A 21,604-nucleotide genomic window follows, 5' to 3' on the forward strand; every position below is an offset into this window, starting at 1 on the left:
GGGGGGGGGGGGAGAGCATATTCCAGACAGTTATAAGGAGTAATTTTATGACACTGGTGAGGGCGTAATTGCCTGCATTTCCTGACTTACTTTCATAGCGGATTTGAAAGCCGACATCAGAGTGGCTCTTGTCAGTTGTGAAGAGGAGGTAAAGGAAGTTGCTGGTGCTAATGAGGAACTGGGGGACCTGAGTGCCGTCATAGACGCCTATCAAGGGTGACGAGTAGGACTTGCCGTCGCGCACTTCCAGTGTGTCGTAATTCACCTCCGTTTTAAATCTGCAATGGGGCGAGAGAAGTGCCTGTAAAAACAACAGCTCCCTGCGTCCCCATTTGCCCACCCCTTTCTTTTAAACCAGAGCTGCAGAATATTTTTCAGCTGATGGAGCCTCGTGAGCCGCTTTCTGGGGCCTGTGTGCCAGTAGGGGCAAGGGCCAAAGACAAAAGTGGGAGGAACCACAGATACAAATCCTGTACAGTAGGCTGCATTCCAACCCCACAAAAGGCAGGTGTTCACACACACACACACACACACCATACCAGGCTTGATCCTTGGCATCTCCAGGTTGGGCAGTGAAAGAAACCCATTTGAAATGCTGGAGAACCACAGTCTGACAGTGCAGACAAGACTGACCTAAATGGAAGTATGGTCTGACTTGGTATAAGGAAGCTTTGTATGTTCTTAAAGGGGCAAAAGTTCATTTGAAACAGAATATTCAAAGGATCTCAAGCTTGCCACAGTTCTCACATATCTGGCAACCACACTGTTTTATTTTATTCTAAAATTTATTTTTGCATTTTGAAAGTGATTTGGTTGGAATAAATCATAATAGCACCCACCTGTCAAATGTAATTTTGATAGGGTATCCTGGCTGAGCTTCTATGACCCACGCACAGTTCAGAGAATCTTTGTAGAATCCAGGCCAGCCAGGAGACAAGATCATTCCACTTGGAGAGGTCAGATGGCCACCACATGGAGCTGTCCGCGTGTGGGGAGGGGAGCAAAAATACAAATGTTAGGCCAATAGATCAGTGCCAGCCGCACACCCACATTTATGCCCCTCCCCCACCTCACAGAAGGCTCCCAATAACCGCTATTCACTTTCAACCCCAAATGCTCAGAACAGCCCCACATTTTCATATACCATCATACCAAAGGGGATTCTGTAGAGGAAAAGTGGTGGCTGTCAACAGGCCCCATCTCAGAATAATCTTGGCAGAAGTAAGGCCACACCTTGAGAATTGCTTAAATTCTCCCTTACAATTGCATGGCCTGCAATGGTGTGGTGAAATGGGAACCACACATTATACACACAGTGTGTACAAAACTACACCAAAGTCATTTATTTTGAATTGTTCTGAAGAGGAGGGAAATTCCGCTGGAGCAACTTCTTACCCCACATCTGACAAGCCGTATTTCTTCCGTATAGTCTCCCCTTTGGTGTTTGTGTTAAGGGACAGGGACCCATCCTCATCTGATCATCCTAACACTTTAGAAGAAGGGTAGCCCTTATACAAGTATCTGGTTAAACATGTAGGGGCTTAATATGGGGGCCATGCAAGACTCACCCCCAATGTCCCCCAGTGTCACTCCATATGCAAAGATCAGAAGTGGAGTTGGTAAACAGAGGAATGTTGGAGGTGGGCCACCCGATTTTAAGCTCATGTGCAATCATCAATATTGGGTTATGACAGAAAAACCTTAAAACAGTAATAGAGCAATCCAAACTCTCTTTGTGCCAGGCTGGTTTGTGCATGGATGGAGCAGAAGTGTCGATCCACCAGGGCAGAGCTCTCCCTTTCATTTGCCAAATGGAGCATTCTAGGCATAGGGAGAAGGCAATCCATTGGATCTTGAGTTGACCCCACTCCTGTCACATGATGGCATTAACTATGGTTGTTGTACTAGCTCCAGCTGGCGCTCCCTCCCCCTGCCTTCTGCCCCCATCTGGCATGGTTAGCAGAACTGCAGATATATTATAGGTTAATCTTATGAGTGGTTCCTGGGTCTACTGATTCACACTTTATTTACCACGCTACATGGATCAAAACTCTCCAGTGGCTTAGGACTGGAGACCTGGTGCCTCTAGATGTCCCATTTGCTCTAGTAAGCATTGCCAATGGGGAAGGATGATGGGAGTTGTAGTCCAGAAACACCTGGAGGGCACCAGATTGCTGCTCCTGCTTTAACTATTCTGTCAGGAATGGAACAGTTGGAAAGGGAGCACCTCTGCCACATAGTGAGCCCACAAAAGGATACTTCTCTTCCCAATATAAGAAAACAGGAAGCAGCTGTACACTGAGCCAGACCATGGGTCCAACGAGTTCATTACTGTCTATGCTGAGTGGCAGAGAGTTTTCCAGGGTTTCAGAAAGGGAACATTCCCTGTTCTACCTGCAGAGAGCCAGTGAGGTGTACATGTGAAGGATTTAGGAAATATCCCTATAAGAGTGTTCATATAGTTTCAGAGAAGCATGATGTCCTTATAGTGTGATGTAGTGGTTAGTGTGTCAGACTAGGACCTGGAAGGCCAGGGTTCAAAACCCCACTTGACCATGAAGCTGATGGGGCAGTCACTGCCTCTCAGACTAGCCTACCTCACAGGACTATTGCGGGGTTTAAATGAGGAGAGGGAGAACCCTACATGCAACCTTGAGCTCTTTGAAGAAGAATGTGGGATACAGATGACTAAATAAATCAACAAATAAATAGCCACATTCATAGCTCTTCCCCATATTAAGGACATAGGAAACTGTCTTATCCTAAGCCAGACTATTGGCCCATCTAGCTCAGCACTGTCTGCACTGACTGGCAGCAGCTTTCCAGGGTTTCAGCCAATAGGTCTCTCTCCCAGACCTACCTGGAGATACCAGAGATCACAGCTGGGAAGTCCTGCATGCATAGTTAGTCTTTCCCCAAAAGCAGAAACCTATAAACTTTGAGGTGGACCTACCTAAGTGATTCTGTCCCACCTGCAGCTTTGTGAAACCCCACCAGAGACATTTCAGTAATCTTAACATTTTGGCTGATGTTGATTTTTCTCTTGATGAGGACAGTCCAAATGAAATTTAAATTTTATTGGCCGGTGGGATGTGCATGGAATCAGATGACAAGTTGGGGGTGCCTAGAATATCTATGAGGGGTGGGGAATTACTCATCTTATTGAAGCTCCTCTAGCCTCTACTGAAATTCCCAGCTTCCAAATTCTATACAGGTTTCCCTTTAGCTTCTGTAGAAACCCGGGATAATTTTTGGTGGCTACGCTATCCTCTCTCCCGACAGAATCTCAATCAACCTTGCTGGTTCTCTCTGCTGATTTTTTTTATTCAAATGTCAAACAGCACTTTAAATATTCTAGACAGACTTCTCCCCTCTTACTTAATTAAAAAAAGGAAGCTAATTAGGACTCACATTTAATTGAGCTCACACTGGAGGGCGAGTCAAAGGCGAGTCAACGAGATGGGCGATAAAGGAGTACACGTTAATATTGGTGGGGTTATCAAAGCTTCCCAGAGATGAAAAGCAGTTTTAATTTTTTCGAAATATATTATTCATTTCCCCCCACCACTTAAAGAGAAAGTGAGGAGGTAGGTGTATGCAATATTATACCAAAGGCAGTGATGGGAGGAGGGGGAGTAAAAATTCACATTAAGTGAATTAAAGTAATTAAAATGAGTAAACAAATAAAGCCACAGGCATTTTCTGACAGTATTGATGGTATTCTGGAATAGAAATGAAAGAGAAGAGAGCAAAACAACAAATTCCGTCATTCCAGTAACTGGATGAGAACTACCTCCTCTCTGGCAAGCTATCACAGTATGACCCACTGATGCAGTTCATCATCTGAGACCTCAGATAATTGCCTGACGCTTCCTGGCATTCCAAAATGTGGAGGGTGGAGCATGTCTACTTCATCTTGCCAAATGGTAGGGCCAGCTCTGTTCTCATTAAATCAGGCATGGGCAACATGGGGCCCTCCCAATGTTGCTGGACCACAACTGCCCTAATCCCCAACCACAAACCATGCTGGCTGGGGCTGATGGGTGTCTGGAGGACCACGGGTATAAGGTGCACTAATTATGTAGGAAGGTTAAAACAGCTTACATAAGATGAATACAGGTGACCAGCTAAGTAAGGGTTAAATGCAGGAAAGTTTCTGTGTTTCTAAAATGTGTGCTAATGGGCAGCAACACGGATGGTTTTGGTAGGCCTTTGTAGGTTTTTTTTGTTGTTTTTTTGCTGCTGTTGCACCACCTTTGGTTACTGACTTGTTCTGGTACTATGGAGCAAGGACAGATCCCTCCATGCATCAGGGTATGGTTCCTAATGAGCCTCCCACACTTTGTGATGTTGCCCATTGACATTAAAGACTCGGAGAACCAATTACTAGAATTATTTCTCAAGAATTTGGCACATCTGTATTCAAACGATTGCAAAGATATCACGCACTGGCATCTTTCTCAGAGAATAAAGGGCAGGCGAAAGCCTTTAAATTTTAAAAACTTATTTTCATTTCACTTGGTTTTCCTGTAACAGAAAATGTTAAGGCTCACAGAGCAGCTTGCCGGAGCGGGGATATGTTCTATCAGAGACTTTAATTTGCTATCACTTTAACTGCTCTTTCTTTCTTTCTTTCTTTCTTTCTTTCTTTCCTAAATTGTATGCCTGCAATGCAGAGTGATGGATCACAAGATATCTAACTTCAGCATGCCAAAAGCTATAAGCTTCAGATATGTCCTAAGGCCATTGATAAGCTTCAGAACCATCCCTTGAACAAATCCCTGAAAACTTTACTCTGAAAACTTTACTCTGGTAGCGGCAGCCATGTACACCCAGACACTGAGGGTTGTATCCAATGCCCTTCCTACTCAGAGTAGACCCACTGAAATGAATGAACATGAATAAGTTAGGTCTATTAATTTCCACACTCTGTGTGTTGGTGTGAATATCAAGCTCTGGAATAGTGCACAACTATTCTTAAAGGGTCAGAAGGTAAACACTCTTACTCAATTAACCAGAAAGATAAGAAAAGGGTACATTCACCCCAACAGTTTATTAATGTGAAGACTAAGACTTTCTGTATACTACCACTGCAAAGTTTGCACTGTGGACCAGGAATGGAGCTTCCCTATGCTGCCCTCTAAAGTGTGGGTGGGGCTCTTTTAGCTGCATAAGGAGCTACACTCGGAGAAGGAATTCACTATTACTATATAGGATGTTCTACGTGCATATGTTAGAATATCCAACATGCAATTTTCAATGATGGATTAGATATCGGTAACTGCCAGCTAATTATGCCAAACTTGCTGCATCTGCCTCCATTTTGGCCTATCTCTGCCCCTGTGTCAACCTTTTGTGACTGCTAAAAGGTAAAGGTAAAGGGACCCCTGTCCATCAGGTCCAGTCGTGGCTGACTCTGGGGTTGCGGCGCTCATCTCGCTTTATTGGCCGAGGGAGCCGGCATGCAGCTTCTGGGTCACGTGGCCAGCATGACTAAGCCGCTTCTGGCGAACCAGAGCAGTGCACAGAAATGCCATTTACCTTCCCGCTGGAGCGGTCCCTATTTATCTACTTGCACTTTGACGTGCTTTCGAACTGCTAGGTTGGCAGGAGCAGGGACCGAGCAACGGGAGCTCACCCCGTTGCGGGGATTCAAACCGCCAAACTTTTGATCAGCAAGTCCTAGGCTTTTTGGTTTAACCCACAGCGCCACCCGCGTCCCTTTGTGACTGCTAGGCCTCTGTAATTGTTAGCCATCTCAAGTGGGCCCTGAGAGTAGAAAGTTTGAGGACACCTGTACTGCTGTCATTTTCTACTGATCCATCTTTGGGAATGGCTAAATTTCCTTGTTTCCTTGTGGCAAGGAGCTGCATAGCTCAGTTTATGTCATGTGAAGTAAATACATCTGTTCTGAAGATAGTCTCACAGCCTTCCCACTTAGAATTTGCTATAAATAGAGACGTCTGTTTTCTTTTATAGTTTTCTCTTCCCACTTCCATATGCCTCGTACAATTTGTTTTACTCATTTGCTGCATGAAGGGGGGGGGGCGGGAGAATCACATGCATGGGTGCATTTAAAATAAATCCATATTTTAAATGCAATTTCTCCCAAAATACACATTTCCAAATGTATCTTCTCCTCAAAGTACACATTTTTATACACATTTTATTTCAAAACACACATTTTGAATTGCATTTTGAAAGCCTTTTGAGCAAAATAAAAAACTTGGGAAGTGTGAAAACCATCAGAGAAACAATTTCAAATCCACACCTCTTCTGTACTGGAAGAGGCAAATATCAAACTCCTCCAGGCCCCCTACCTTGTTTGTACCCCAATCAAGAACATGGCATGCCAGTTTGGCAGCTCACCTTCACATCTCAGCACGGAGTTGTCCCACACCACGTTGCCTTCCTTCAAGACGCAGGTGATGGTCTCCGAGCCATGTGTCCTGATGAATCCCTCATCACACAGGAAAGACACTGAACTGCCAAGCTGCAGACTGTCACCAAAACGCTTGCCATTAACAGGCACACCCGGATCAGGGCACTCGTTGTGTCTGAAGGCTGGAAGGAAGCAACAAGATGGCAGATGAACAAAAGCATTTCCCTTCCGGTGGAAGTGCAAATAACCAACAGCTTATAGGCAGTCTACATTCATAGATCTTTCTGCAGTAACAAACCAGTCTGTAATCCTGGACCCAACACTAGCTCTTCGGCCACTGAAAGAGACTTACATCCCATCCTTGTTCGCAAGGAGCTGCTAGCTCTGCTGCTGGCTACGGCCAGACTTGAAATCGCCAAACAGTGAAAGTCTGCATTAGGTGCATCTAGGATGGTTTGAGAGGGTATGGGATGCTGCCTTGTCTGAGTGTTTAACTCATCACATGAGGGTTCTAAGAGGGGTGGTAAATCAAGACCATTTTGATGTTGTAGGGTTTCTGTTTGCAGTGGTACCTCGGAAGTCGAACACCTTGCAAGTCGAACATTTTGGCTCCTGAACACCACAAACCCGGAAGTGAGTGTTCCAGTTTGCAAACGTTCTTTGGAACCCAAACGGCTGACACAGGTTCCATGGCTTCCGACTGGCTGCAGGAGATTCCTGCCACGCCTTGGTTTCTGAACATCTTGGAAGTCAAGTGGACTTCTGGAACAGATTCCGTTTGACTTCCAAGGTACTACTGTATATGCTTTATAAATTAAAATAGTAGGCTGCATCACACATGCTTCTATGTGGCAAGGCTATCAATATTTGACTCTTACTTCCAAAATGCCCTGTTGTTGAATCTAGGCTCCCATCAGCTGAATATTGGCCATGGTGCCTTCAGCTGATGGGAGTTCAAAACAATTGGAAGGCACTGGATTAGCCACATCTGTGTTAACTGAATGGTTTTCAAGGGCAGCCCCATGCAGAGTTTGTTACAGTCATCTAATCTGAGAACAATTCCAGAAAATGACCCCTGTGACACAGCTCAAATAGCAAACTACATTCACATTTTCTGTATGTTTTGGATGGAGATGGGCAGGCCCAACCCTCCTCCCTAGCAAATTTCACTGGGCTTAGCATAGCTTTGCTGACTTCCCTGAAAAATTCACAGACTTTTCACCTGGCTTCCTATATACAGTCGTACCTTGGTTCTCAAATGGAATCAGTTCCGACAGGCCATTCAACTTCCGAAAATGTTCAAAAACCAAGGAGCAGCTTCCGATTGGCTGCTGGAGCTTTTTGCACTCAATTGGAACCCGTGGAACCTGCGTCAGATGTTCGGCTTCCAAAAAACATTCACAAACCAGAACACTCACTTCTGGGTTTGTGATGTTCAGAAGCCAAAACGTTTGAGTCACAAGGTGTTTGATAACCAAGGTATGACTGTAGATGCTTAGGAAACTGACTTTGGTGCTGGGAATTGTAGTTCTGTGAGGGGCACACTGCAGTCCCAATTAACAGAGACTGCCTGTGCACCATACATTTAAAGAACATATAAAAATGTATAGTGCATATGCATCCTCCGTTAATACATTACCAAACCATTTCTCCACCTCTCTAAATTTGCAGCGGCAACTGCTTTGCTGACTAACACCCAGAGAGCAACCGCTCAATCCATGATGTGACCCAGAATAACCCCTCTGTTCCCAGTGGGGTGAACAAATTCCACATCCACACTTCTAAACATTAGGCATTAAGCCCCTGGCAACCTCCCCCCACAAAAACCCCCAACAGGTTAGGTGACTTTGATGAACCTGTCCCCTAATCTAGCCCAGCAAATTATTTTTAATAATAGCCGGTTTGCAGTTGCCAACCAGAAATACCATTAATTTTGCAGAGCTGTTAACCACTGTTATAACAAAGGTCGTTCATCACTCCTGCCAAGCCAATGTAATCGTGTTCTTTAGAAAATTATAGGAGAGCGCGTGAGAGCACATTGCTATGGGAAGCTGGCATTCATGGCTCAAATTTAAGAGGACCCAAAAATATTTCCTGCTCTGTTATTCTATGCAACAAAGTTTATCCTTTCATTTATGCAGTGCTTGGCGGTTCTGAGGGTATACTCAAAGCAAGCACAGTACATTGGGGCCATGTTAATTCAAACAGTAATATTTGGGGCACTGAATAAATATGCAATGAATATCCAGGGTCTCCAGAAGTGAAAAATCACATATTTGCAGACTGCTGCTAAGTATCCTTGAATAAAGTGACAGGTTTCCAAACATTTATGGATCCACATGCAAAAATGAAGAAAAAGAAGAAAGGAAGCTGAGGTCACATCCACAACACACATTTAAAGCAACCTGAAGCCACTTCAAGCAGCCACGGCATCCCCACAACATTTTTTGGGGAGCTGTAGTTTGTTAAGAGTGCAATCCTTATGAACCACATTAATAGGAGAAATGTGTACAAAGTCTGGAAGAAATAATAAAAAAAAATTGTTGGAAAGAAAAACACCTCTATGGCTATCCCCCACTGAAGCAATCACAATCAAGAGAATTAATATGGATAGACAGTGGGCAACCTACAGAGACTTGTTGGACCTTTCAGGAAGTGAACCCAGACTGAAATCAATGGAAGATTTAAGGAACCACGTTATAGATTGGTTACAGTATCACCAGTTACCAGTACATGATATGTTTAAACAAGATAAGAAAAATGGGTTTTTGGACCAAAACTCACAATTTGAAAGAGAGTTATTACAGAATAAGGATACATTTCTCTCTAAAATGTGTAAATTACTAATGGAATGGGAAACAAAGGACGAACTAGTTAAAGCATCAATGACACACTGGGCAATGGACATAGGGCATAACATAGATCTAAATCTTTGGGAGAAACTTAGGAAGAATGATTTGAAATTTACTGCATGCTATACACTGAAAGAGAAATAAATGAAAATGATTCATAGATGGTATTTAACCACAAGAAGACTGGCTAAGATGTATAAAGTAGAATCAGATTTGTGTTGGAAGTATAAAGAAATGGTGGGAACTTTTTTTCATATGTGGTTGGCATGTAAAAAAGTTAAAGAATATTGGGAAACGATTTCTAATGAGATGAAAAAAAAAATGTTTAAAACAACTTTCCCAAAAAGAGCGGAGACATTTCTGTTAGGAATGGTTCAGACAGAGGTTCCCAGGTGCCAGAAAAACTTATTTATGTATGCAACAACGGCAGCCCGGGTTTTGTTAGCCCAAAAATGGAAAGTGAGGGAGGTCCCAAGTAAAGAGATTTGGCAATTTAAGATGATAGAATATGCGAAATTAGCTGGACCAACATATAGAATAAGAGAGCAAAAAGAACATGTATTTAAAGAGGAGTGGAAAACTGAGTATATGGAAAATAATTGTGCATAGTTGAAAATGCTGGCAGCATTAAGGTAAATTCAACAGTATAAAAACACTTGAGTGATGTAAGATTGGAGCCCTGAATAAAATGGTTATAGTAAAATATGCAGGAATGGTGGATAAGGAAGGGGAAGGAGGTCGTTGAATGTATGGTTCTATGTACGATGTTTATTTTGAGATGTAAAATTGAAAACTTAATAAAAACAATTAAAAAAACCCAAAGGCTGCAACCCTGAATAAAGGGGGGGGAGGCCCCTTCAGTCCATGCAAAATGAACATGTTTGCCCACTTACTGGTAAATGTGATATTGAAGCCTCGCTTTTCGGTGGAGTGGTCAGTCTGAAATTCCAGCCTGGCAACATGGCCGCTGCTGGTCAGAGAAGATGGTAGCTGACTCCCAGAGAATGTTCCCAAGACAGGTGATTCAGCTGTCCCTCCATCCTTGATAGCCAGGAAGTCAAACTGGGGCTCCACGTCAAAATCATTAAAGGCCAAATGGATCCGGCTTTCAGGTTTTGCAATGATTAACCAAACACAGTGCAGGCTGCTGCCATATTCCTCTGGGTAGTTTGGAGAGAGAACGATGCCAGATGACGTGGTGAAGTTGAAGAAGCAGGAAACTGCAACGAGAGAGTGCAAGTGAAGGTTGGTGTCAGTTAGGCACTGGCAAATATGTCAATTTCAGTTTCTTGCAGTTTTCCAATCTTATATTTCCACATCAGTTTGAGATTTTTTGGAAAAAAATGTCCGCATGAAAATTCATCAGCATTTTAGTGTGAGTTTGTCCTATGATGCATACATTTGTATGCAATTTCTCCTGCTGTGGAAATCTGCAAATAAATTTCCTCTAATGCAATTAATTTTTGTATTTTTGATAATATATGCATTTTACTGCACACCTTACCCTAGTTCATGCATTCTGGTACAAATCACGTGGCTGGAGGACAGCACTGCAAAATTAGGAGGAGGGTGGATTTTGAATGATGGGTGTTTGTTTGTTCATGCATTGTTTTAGAAAGTGCGCTTTAACAAATCCCACCCCCACCCCCCGTTCCTAATGTCAGACAAGCTATAATGCATCAAACTGGTTTGATTTATTTTTAATTTAATTTTTTTAAAAAAATTAAATATTTGTTAGTTGCCCTTTATCTAAAGATCCCAGAGTTTTGTACAAAAGTGTAAATAGAAACCAATTCAAGTTCCAATTTTAAACCAGGAAAACACCTGTAACAAAATATAAGGGGGGAAAAACCAAATGTAAAATGGAAGCAACCAAAGCACAAATTGAAACAAACAAAAAATATTTAGGAAGGTATTAATATTGCACTGAAAACCTTGGAGTGCTGGTGCCAGCATAAATACTCAGGGAAGGGATTCCAAAGCTGGGGAGCCATAGCTAAAAATACCCTCTGCCTTGTAGAAACAGAAGGCAGCTCAGCTAAACAGGTGACAGACTTCTGAATGTGAGATTTTGGGGAGGGGAGAAAGAGGGGGAGTCATGCAAACTAATAATCTCTCAGTATTGCAAAGGCAATACAAGGAAAGGGGGAAAGAAAGGGGGGACAGAAGAAAATTGGCTGCCTCTGCATCAATGCAATAAGCAGCTTAGAAATTAAATATAAAATAAAATAAAGGAAAAAAGTGGCAATATTATTATTCACTTATCCTCTCGCTCTCTTATGTACCTCATTAGCTATGCTGCTAAAATTCTGTCTTGCAGCTGGGTCTTTAAAAATATATAAATAAAGTTATACCGAGAGAGAGAGACAGAGAGAGAGAGAGAGAGAGAGAGAGAGAGAGAGAGAGAGAGAGAGAACGAGAACCTTTCATGTTCTGGGCCAAGTTCAAAGTGCTGTTTTTGACTTATTGAGCCTTTTGTGGCTCAGGACCCCAATACCCCAATGACTCCCCATTTGAATGGACCCAGATGCTGTAATCTCCATGTGAGGCTCTTCTTCATGTGTCCCCTCCTTGAGAGGTCTGGAGGTTGGACAACAAGAGAACAGGCGTTTTCAGAGGTGGTTCCCCACTTGTGGGATGCTCTTCCCAGGGAAGCTCACCTGGTGCCATCATTACATAGCTTTAGATGCCCAACAAAAACATTTATTTTTTCACCAGGCCTTTTGCTATTAATTATCTATACACTCCTTTAGTGGGTGGGAAGTTTAAACCTGCCTTTCCCCCCCTTTTCTTTAAAAAGGTCTTTCATATTTTTTGTTTGTTTTCCTTTTATGTCATTTTAATGTATGTGTTTGTTTGTTTACATATCGTAAGCTGTTTGGGAACCCATGCTGTGGTTCTGATAAAAACCATCTTCTGCCAGGGGAGCAACAGATAAATGGCCTGGGAAGGCTGGAAGATGGTTAGAGAACTTTTCCTTCCAAACCCATCTAGAGGGAGAGGGCAAGGTAGCTGGAGATTGAAACAAAAGAAACATATATCTTTATCAATATCTTTTTTGAAGAGGGCAGTCTGGGAGAGGGGCAGATGACAGGGTTTAGGGGCAGTGTCCTTAAACTAACAGCATCAGGCAATGCAGAACTACATCTCTCTCTCTCTCTCTCTCTCTCTCTCTCTCTCTCTCTCTCTCTCTCTCTGTGTGTGTGTGTGTGTGTGTGATGTGTGGCAGTGCATTTAACTGCCAGTTGTAGTACTAAGTTGTGCTGCTACCTTAGCTCATAGGAACATACAAGCTTCCTTGACCGAGCCAGTAGGAATGGGTGAATCTGTCAATTTTGGGTTCTCTCAGTTTCTCATTTTTCCTATCTTAAGTTCAGTCATCCACACTTTGACATCATCTTTCAATTTTTTAAAAAAAGTCTTCTTGACAAATCACCAACATTTTAGTGCTCATTTTTGCCAATATGCATATGTTTGTATGCAATTTTACCTATACTTACATATAGTAAGTATGTAACAGTGTTGCCATGCTGCAGTTTGTGTAGCTGTCAAGAGGTGGTGCTGCTGCAAACTATGGCATGACAACAAACTCAGCTCTCAGAGCTGCTGTGCTATTTCAGCAGTGTTGGAGAGTGAGGAGGGACAGCCGGGGCGAGTGAGTGAATGGGCGGTCCAGGCTGGCAAGCTGGTTGCCCAGGTAAGCGGTTAGGGTAGGTGGCCCCAGTCAAGCCACAGAGGAGCAATCAGGACAGACTGAAGCAGCTCCCCAACATCTGTCCTGCACTGCTGCTGCTGCCCTCTTCACACCCACTGTCAGTCAAGCTGTAAGGGGACAGGAGGTGGTTCAGAAAAGCTGTAAATATTGTGTGCAGTGGCAGTGGCTCTGCAGGGTTTCACATGGAGTGTTTCTCAGCCCTAGCTGTGGATGGTGTGGATTGAACTTGGGAATTTCTGCATGCAGTCCCTTCCTAAGGACACTGTCTCATACTGAATCAAACCACTGGCTCATCTGGATCAGAACTACCTATACTAACCGGTGGCAGCTCTTCAGGGTTTCAGATGCAGCTTTTCCTCAGTCCTTCCTGAGGATGTTGAGGATTGAACACAATACCTTTGGCACATGAAGCAGATGTTCTACCACTGAGCCACAGCCTCTCCCCCTGGCGTAACCATTCTGAGTACAGTCAACTCTCCACTTACATAGGGATTAAGTTCCGGGGATAGCACATGAAGCCAAAATTGTGTATAGTCAAATCACACTCCACCTCCACCTCTGAATGCTCTTTCAGGGCCACTGAACACTCTCCCTGCACCTGCAAATGCTCTTCCAAAGTGAGTGCAGTGGCAGGTAAGATTGCTGTTGTCCCCTCCCCCAGGATGCCAGCCCCCTTTTTATTTTTATGTTTTTTGGCCAAGTATGTAAATCCGCTCCACTTCCCTGTGGGGAGGAGTTGCGGTGGACCGTGTGGCCACCCACTCTCCTCCGGGGGCGGGGGACTTACTCCCCCGTTGCCTGGGGGATCCCGGCCACATCAGCGACCGGCCAGCCAATCTGCTGGCAGGCGGGAGTGACCGGGACCATTTAAGCAGAGGTGAGAGCCGGAGGGCTTCCTCTTTGGCTTGCTTCCTCAATCACCCACCCTCCCTCCCTATTTGCAGGTTTTAGTCATTGGCCTTGCTATGGACCTTGGTTGGTTGCTGTTGAGGGGCCTGGTAGGAATTTGGCAGATTGGCACAAGCCAAGGTAGGTTTTCGCCTACCTCGTAGTAATCATCACAACTTTGTTAGGGTTGCGGTTAGGCATTGTTTGACCTTGTGATGGGGGAGGGGAGGTGTGGCTATCACCTGCTCCTCCAAGCTTAAGGGTATTCTGTTAAAGGAATCCAGGGGTGTTGATCTTGTCTGAAGCCCGGGGCGGGGCTAGGGCCATGACACAACCCCGACGGGACTACCAGGGGGAGCTCGAGTTGGTATGCATTGACGGTGCACCCCCTTCTGGTGGTTTACCCTTAGCGGACTCCCTGCGCATTGTGTAGGAGTCAGATATAGTCGGGTCCATTCAATGCCTAAGCCAATACCACTCACATTCTGTAATCAATAAAGTTGTGGCCAAATTTTTCCCAATAACATAATATCTATGTCCTTGTGTGTGTTATTTCTCAATGGGGGGAGGGCTTTGGGGTCTCGACATGCAAAGCTGAATTTGCACAAGTTAAATGTGCGTAAGTTGTGAGTCAACTGTATTGGTCAATAAGCTCAAAATGCCACAAGCCTCCACTGACCTCCTTCCAAAGGAAACTAATATCAGGTAAGCATGACATCCCTGGAACACCTCCCTGCTTAAATTGGGGCAAGCAGAACTCAAAAGTCACCCAATGCATGAGGGCTAATTGCAGTGTCTCAAAAAAAGTTTTGGGGGGGGCATATATGCATCTTCAGTCAGTGTTCACATGTCCATCTTAGCTACATCTAAGACACTCGCCGTAAGATTATTACAAGGTATGAATTATTTCCTTGCCAGTGCATTCTACACATCACTGTAGACAGCACACAGGTGTGGGTGGAAATGCTTCACACAAGTCATCGGAAAACAGTGGACAGGAGGAGCATTGCACACTATGGAAGTGGTGTGCAGAAGCTGCCACTTGGAGGCTGTTTCCCACAGGAATCTGGTTGTCCGCTGTGGGAACAGGATGCTGGACTAAATGAGCTCATGGCCTGATTCACCAGCCCCTTCTTATATTCTAAGCAATGGGTGAACCACAGAATTCCAACTCACAACATGCAGACTTTTGAAGTGCTACGGAGCAACTAGTTGCCACCCTGCCTGTCATCCTCTCCCTTTATGAGCAGGCCAGGGGCCTGAGCTAACCAGGTGTGAAGCCAGATGCTGGAAAAGTAAAGGCAATTAAGGAAAATGTTTAAAGCACAACAATGAACATGGAGCCCTTTAGCTGTCTAGAGGGATCCCCCCCCCACACACATTGCAGCTGACAGGGTCCATTTGCTTCCCATAGCAAGGAGGCTGTTTAATTGGTACTGTCTACTGCTTGTCTAACACATTACTGATTTAATAGTGCCCCCGCCAACACCACACACACAACCAAACTGGCTTGCGACGCTTCACCTCCTACTCCTGGATACCCTCTGGACCTGCCTCCCCTTCCACCTAGTATGTAAAACCTTTTCATGTTAATTGCTGGCCAGAAGGAAAGGTTCATCAAGCATGTTTTCCCAAACACAGAACTGTATTATTATTTATGCCGTTGCTTTTCCACCTTCCCACACCCCTCACCAAAGGTTATGATGCCATGATTATATTTTTTAATCTATAAGGGCTTCTGCTGGTCTAGCCAATTTCTGAAATGAGAGAGGAAATGGGAAGCAGTTCCATTACAAGGACAAAAGAACTTGGTGATGCAATTAAGTCATGGGTGAAAAATCTTTTTCAGCCCAAGGGCCAGATTCCCTGATTCAAGCAGCCACATTCCAGTGATGGGCAGGGCCAGAAGCAAAAGTCGGGCAGAGCAATAGATGCACCTCCCATCTTTGTACTATAGGCTACATTCCAAAATATGTTAATACAACAGGGCTTTTCCAAACTCCTTGCTTTACCCAAACTTCGTTTTCAACTGTCACTTTGCTCCCTCTGTGTTACTTTCTGCTTCTTCTTCTCAAACCTCTATTGTTGTTTACAATGGCCACTTCTTTTTCTCCCAGTATCCCTCCACTCCAGTTTACTCAAGCCTCTGACACTGTTTAAAACAACCACTTTTTTTCTTTCAGTTTTCCTCCCTTCTCACTGAACTCCAATGCTTCCCTCTTCCTTTCCTCAACTGGCACATGTGAAAGAGATAGGGATGTAGATCCTTCAAATGTTTTGTAGTACCTTCCTAGAATGAAGGAACTTTACTCAAACCCCTGCCGTTGTTTAAAACTGCTATTTTCCTCTCCGTTTTCCCCATCTCTGCTTTACTCAAATTTCTGCCAGTGTTTTAAGACACCAGTTTTCCTCCCCCAGTGCTCCTCCTTTCTCACTCCCATGCCAGGGCCACTGCTATTTTGCAACTGGCCTTCACTTTTGTTTCCCTACTTGACTTCAAACAATTGCAGGATTATGACAAGGCACTACAAATCCTCCAGTGAGAGCTGTGTGATGACATTCTTACCTTTTTATCATACAGAGAGACAAAAGTCAGAGGTTTCTGCACACTCACCCTCAGCTTGCATCCAGGCAAGCAAGATGCATTATCACAGGCCAACAACACTTTACTGCCAGGCAAAAGTACTTGAGAACGACAGGGAACAGGGATAATGGTGGTGGTGCAGCTGAGTGGCCAACAGAGAGTTATGAAGGTCAGGAAGAGAGGCCTCTGAAAAGTGTTAAACTAGTTGTCCTACACTGGCAGAGGCAAGCAATTCTATTTATAAAGGCTTCCAGGACCAAATCATTCACAACAGTAACCAAATTGCTGGTGAACTTCCATACCACCTAAAAGACCTGAAATGTGGTTGAATGTATAGACAAAGGCAACTTATTTACTGAAAAAAGTTCTCCAAGTTAGACATTTACACACCTCTGTCTTGAAACACAGTAAATAAAGAATAAAATTTAAGGTAACAGAAGACATATGTACGTGCACAACACATCTCCACACCCACCTTAGTAATACAAACTCTCCTCCAAAGCTTCTGCACACATTGACCCCCCCCCTGCCAAAAAAATACCACTTTATGCATCACCCCTCCAGACATGAAACTTGATCGTAGGCCTTTGGAAACTCATGCAATCTTACTAGAGACTAGGAGCTGTACCCCTATTCATGTTGCTCACCAAGCCCACCTACTTGCCACCCTTTGCCAACCCCTATCTCCTTGCCAACCCCACTCCCTTTACACTTGACCAACCCCTCATTACAGCTCTCCACCCACTTTACACTTCATTCCCTTCCCCCAAACTAGTGGTGAACATGATTTTCTCCTTTCCAGAGCAGTCATCACAACAGTATCAGAAGCATGGGGATGGTTTACAAAGGGGACAAGGATTTTTCTCTAATTCCTTTCCCTCCCACCCACTAGTGGTGGTGCTAACAGGGGAAGCAGCAGCATAGCATAGCAGGATGGTTGTAGGGTAGCTGCCCCAGTCTGTCCCTGTGTGGCTTACCTGGGCTGCCCACCACCTGCACTGCTTGTTCTCTCTGTCCACTCATTCCCCCTTTCTGCATGAGCAACAGCTGCATGGCAACACCATTACAATTTTATTATATATTAAGAAAGGGATTTTTCAGAACTGCATTCAGGTTTGAGATGGAGCCCAGTGACTGCTATTTTAAATTTGTGGAGAAAGAGTACATCTGGGGGAATTGTGAGAACTTAAAAATGGCAGCTTTCATACTTGACTGCCTAGTGGAGGGAAGCAGGGCAGTCATCAGTGCTGGTGAGTATTGAACGGAAGCAGTTGTTCAAAGGTGCCAGTTGCCAATGCCAGGCCAAGGTTTAATTTTTCCAGTATGATGGATGAATGACACTTCATGGAAACACAATGCAGAAAAGGACTTTTGTGGAGGGGGAGGGGGAGGCAAGGAGCCAAAATGACACCTAAACTTTCCACCTAAACTTTAAACAGTTCAGCTCTTACATTTACCCAAATGACAGTAAGGTCAAGGAATTATTCAGCCTGCCTCTTTCATTACAACAGGGTTGGAAAATCTTTTTTCATACCAAGGGCTGCATTCCATTTTGGACTGCCTTCTGGAGGCCACATGCCAGTGGTAGGGAAAACCAGAAGTAAAAGGGGGCAGAGAATTATTTTTCCTTTGTACAGTAGGCTGGTTTCTATATGCACCCCTCTGTGTCCTCTATCCAGGCAAGCAACAGGCATTATCAGAGCTTAAGGACACATTCTAGCCAGGCAAAAAACACTCATGCAGGGTATGAAATAGGACTGGTGAGGGGTGTGACCTGGGGAGAGTCACATGGGCCAGTTAGAGAGACCTGGAAAGCTGCATTTGGCACTCAGCCCTGAGATTTCCCACCCCTGCACTACAAGAAAATATACTAGTCCACAATCAGAATGAGTTACACTTAACCTCTCTTGAGGAAATAATAGCAGTTGACAGGAAAGTAGTACAAGGATGAAACTAGTGTTTGATTTAGAAACAGAGAATTGATCACATGGATGTAAAATAAATGCAATGAACTACCTACAGCCATGGCAAAAACCGTGATGTTTGGAAAGATTGAGGGCACAAGGAGAAGGGGACAACTGAGGACGAGATGGTTGGATAGTGTTCTCGAAGCTACCAGCATGAGTTTGACCAAACTGCGGGAGGCAGTGGAAGATAGAAGTGCCTAGCGTGCTCTGGTCCATGGGGCCACGAAGAGTCGGACATGACTAAATGACTAAACGACAACAACAAACCAAAGCCAACATCTGGCTTTAAATGCCTTTAGTTCTTGGCACATGCACCTCTCCTCTCTACACATTCTGCAGTTTCCTTCCCCTTCATGCTCTTGCTTGCCCTGATCATCTCTAGAATCAGAGGCAACTTCATTGCTAGAGACTCTCACACTGTCTGCCTCGTTCCCCTGCCATGACATTAGAGAAGTTCAGCCACTTACTGCCAATTGTTTTGTGAACACCACCATCACAAAACCGCTTTAATACACAACCACACAGATAAATATCCATGGAAATATACTTTGTGCAAATCAAGGATTGTGATGTGGCACTACAAATCCTCCATTGGGGGCTGCATGATGACATGCATACATTTTCATTATATAGAGAGACGAAAGACAGAGGCACAGCCACCTTCAATTTTTGATCCAGGCAAACGAGAGGAATTATCATAGCCCAAGGACTATGCAGCATTAAGACCCAATTGTTTAACTGTGAGCATGTGTTCCATTACTCATGAAGTTTGGAAAGAAGCAAACCCAGCTCATCCTGAGCAGAAGTGTACTGAATCATAAAACAGATCCATGTGAACCACTTCACTGTGGGGAATTTAGGTCAGCATGGGTTAGTCTGCTTTTGCATTTTGGCCACACTCACTTTGACATGCATCCCCAGAAGGGTTGATCCATCCCTGGGTTAGCATAAAGCGAAAGCTCAGGGCAGATGTGCATCATGGCCCCAAATTCAAGTAAAGTCACAAAGCAGTTTTGACACAAACATGATATCTGCAGTGACTCTGTGGTGCAATTCTGATGGAGGACAGTCTTATGAAGGGACCAACAGATGAAAGGTGACAATGTAATACATATCCCCAAGACCATCCTTTCATGAAGTAACACTGAAGAACACACGCTGAGTAGAGCACACTTATCTGCACCTTCTCCCCTCCAACCCCAACTCGATAACCCAAAACCTCTTACCTAGTGGTGATTAAGCTGTGGCCCTAAAGAAGTTGTTGGACTCCAGCGCCCATCAACTCCAGCCAGTATGGCTAATAATCATGAGTGGTAGGAGTTATAGTCCAGCAACATTTGAAGGGTCAAATCTAAGCCACCTGGGCTCTAACCCTTTTCTGATTAGCCATTCTAAAACCCACCTCCATGTGCAGGCCAAGGTGGTTCCTAGGCAAGATTCAGCTGTTTTATCCTGTTGGCAGAGGCAGTTTTAGGGTGGCATGACTGGTGTGGCAGCACTGGGCACTGCGATGCAGGGGGCACCACAGCAGTGCCATGGGATGGGGAAGGGCACCAAATTTAAGCATCGCACAGGGCACCACTGAAATTTGAGAGCCCAAAGTCTGCCACTGCTGTTGGAGATTAGTTGATAAAATGCTTGTACTCTGAGGTGGTTGAGATCTGAGTTCAAACTCCTGCATGAAGTTCTCTTTTTGTGTGTGTTTGTGTCTTTGGGCCAGTTACTATCAGACTAAACCAGGTTTTGTTAATTTATACCTTCAATGTATGCAGCTCATAGTACAGAATAACCTACTTTCCGGAGCTGTTATGATGATAAAATAGGAAAAGCTCACGTACACAATCTTCAGTCGAAAAGAGGAAGCATAATACACAAAATTGACATAAAATTAAATAATTGATTTACAAGAGGGGTGGAGAAGAAAGTGGGAGGGGGAGGGGGAAAGGTCAAGATTATCTTTGCAACAATTAGGATTTATAATCTGCATTCCAATGAACCAATGAAAGATAAGATTCTCAAGATGATGAAGTCTGAACAGACCCGATGTTTGAACTTGTACAGTAAACAGAAGAATGTGTTGGGCATGCATGTGGTCGCAAATATATTCACATACCCACCCACTCATTCTAGAAATGCTCTGCTTACAATTTATTGGACTGCTCTTTGCAGCAGGCAGTTTATTTTTCAGGACATCAGCAAATGTAACTAGGCTTAAGGGGATTTGGCACAAACCTGTGGGAGGTTAATCCACTACATATTCCTTCTGCAGTTCTCTCCTGAAGTTCAAAGCAGAATCCACAAACTCTTTTTAAAATACAGCAACCCATAAAACAACAGGCAGGCAATTACTCCTCAATTCCTTAGTGGAACTTGGCAAATTACAAGGAAAGGATTTTTTATTGTTTAATTGTTTTGAGATGTTTCATAGGATGCAATTCAGAAATGGAAATAAATAAACAGATAAACAACCTCAGCACAATGTTATGTAATATTTGTACTCAACAGATTCCTACAAAGAGATTCCCCAAATTAACAGATGTTACATACAGGTGTCGTGAGCATCCACCATTTTTCTGCTCCCGAGGGAAACCACAATACACACACACACACACACACACACACACACACACCATTAGCAGATTTGTTAATACAGTAGTAGCATAACCTTTCAATTCAATCTTTCTTCTTCTTCTAAACCAAGATAGTTCCTGCCCTCAGGCTTACAATCTAAAACACACAATACAAAAGGATGAAGGGATGAGGTCGGAGAAGGAAAAAAGCAAACTCAGGCATTGGTAGTGACAAGCTGGGATGGAAACTGCTCAGAAAGAGATCCAAAAAAGAGCTGATCTCTCAGTAGGGCCAGTGCATTGGGGTCTGCAGGTCCATCTCTTCCTGCTTGGGCATCCCATATCTGCCATTGCTGACAGAAAAATACCCTGAATGTGCACAGCTAGACTGTGGAAAAGTAGAAACTTATGCTGACGTAGAACCAGGATCTGTCTGCCTCTGTCCCTTTGGAGGGAGAAACCAGAGGCTACAGGTCAGAGTGTTTCATGGACGGGCAAAATGTTACCACTCTTTGGTGCAATTCAACTCATCCATTCTAGTCACTGGCTCCCCATAAACTGGAAGGGCTAGAAAAGCATCCATGTCAAGCTCATATTTATTCTGGGCAACAGCAGCATCTCCTGTGACTGACTCTGACTTCTGATT

General features: G+C 44.1%; 1 protein-coding gene across 12 annotated transcripts in view; it reads right to left on the reverse strand.

Annotated features, from left to right (window-relative positions):
• Positions 1 to 21,604, reverse strand: part of CSMD2 (CUB and Sushi multiple domains 2) — a 486,383-nt gene that overhangs the window by 137,645 nt on the left and 327,134 nt on the right. For 11 of the 12 annotated variants that reach the window (XM_083625414.1, XM_083625410.1, XM_083625416.1 and 8 more), the window contains 4 exons: positions 10,128 to 10,454; positions 6,370 to 6,564; positions 840 to 978; positions 91 to 278 (listed from right to left, as the gene is read on the reverse strand). In XM_083625414.1, coding sequence (XP_083481540.1) covers positions 91 to 278; positions 840 to 978; positions 6,370 to 6,564; positions 10,128 to 10,454 — 849 coding nt within the window. The remainder of the gene's footprint in view (positions 1 to 90; positions 279 to 839; positions 979 to 6,369; positions 6,565 to 10,127; positions 10,455 to 21,604) is intronic. The other variant, XM_083625415.1, reaches the window with a different exon arrangement.

Source organism: Podarcis filfolensis (genome assembly GCF_964270895.1).
Source record: "Podarcis filfolensis genome assembly, chromosome: 8".
NCBI classification, from domain to species: Eukaryota; Metazoa; Chordata; class Lepidosauria; order Squamata; family Lacertidae; genus Podarcis; species Podarcis filfolensis.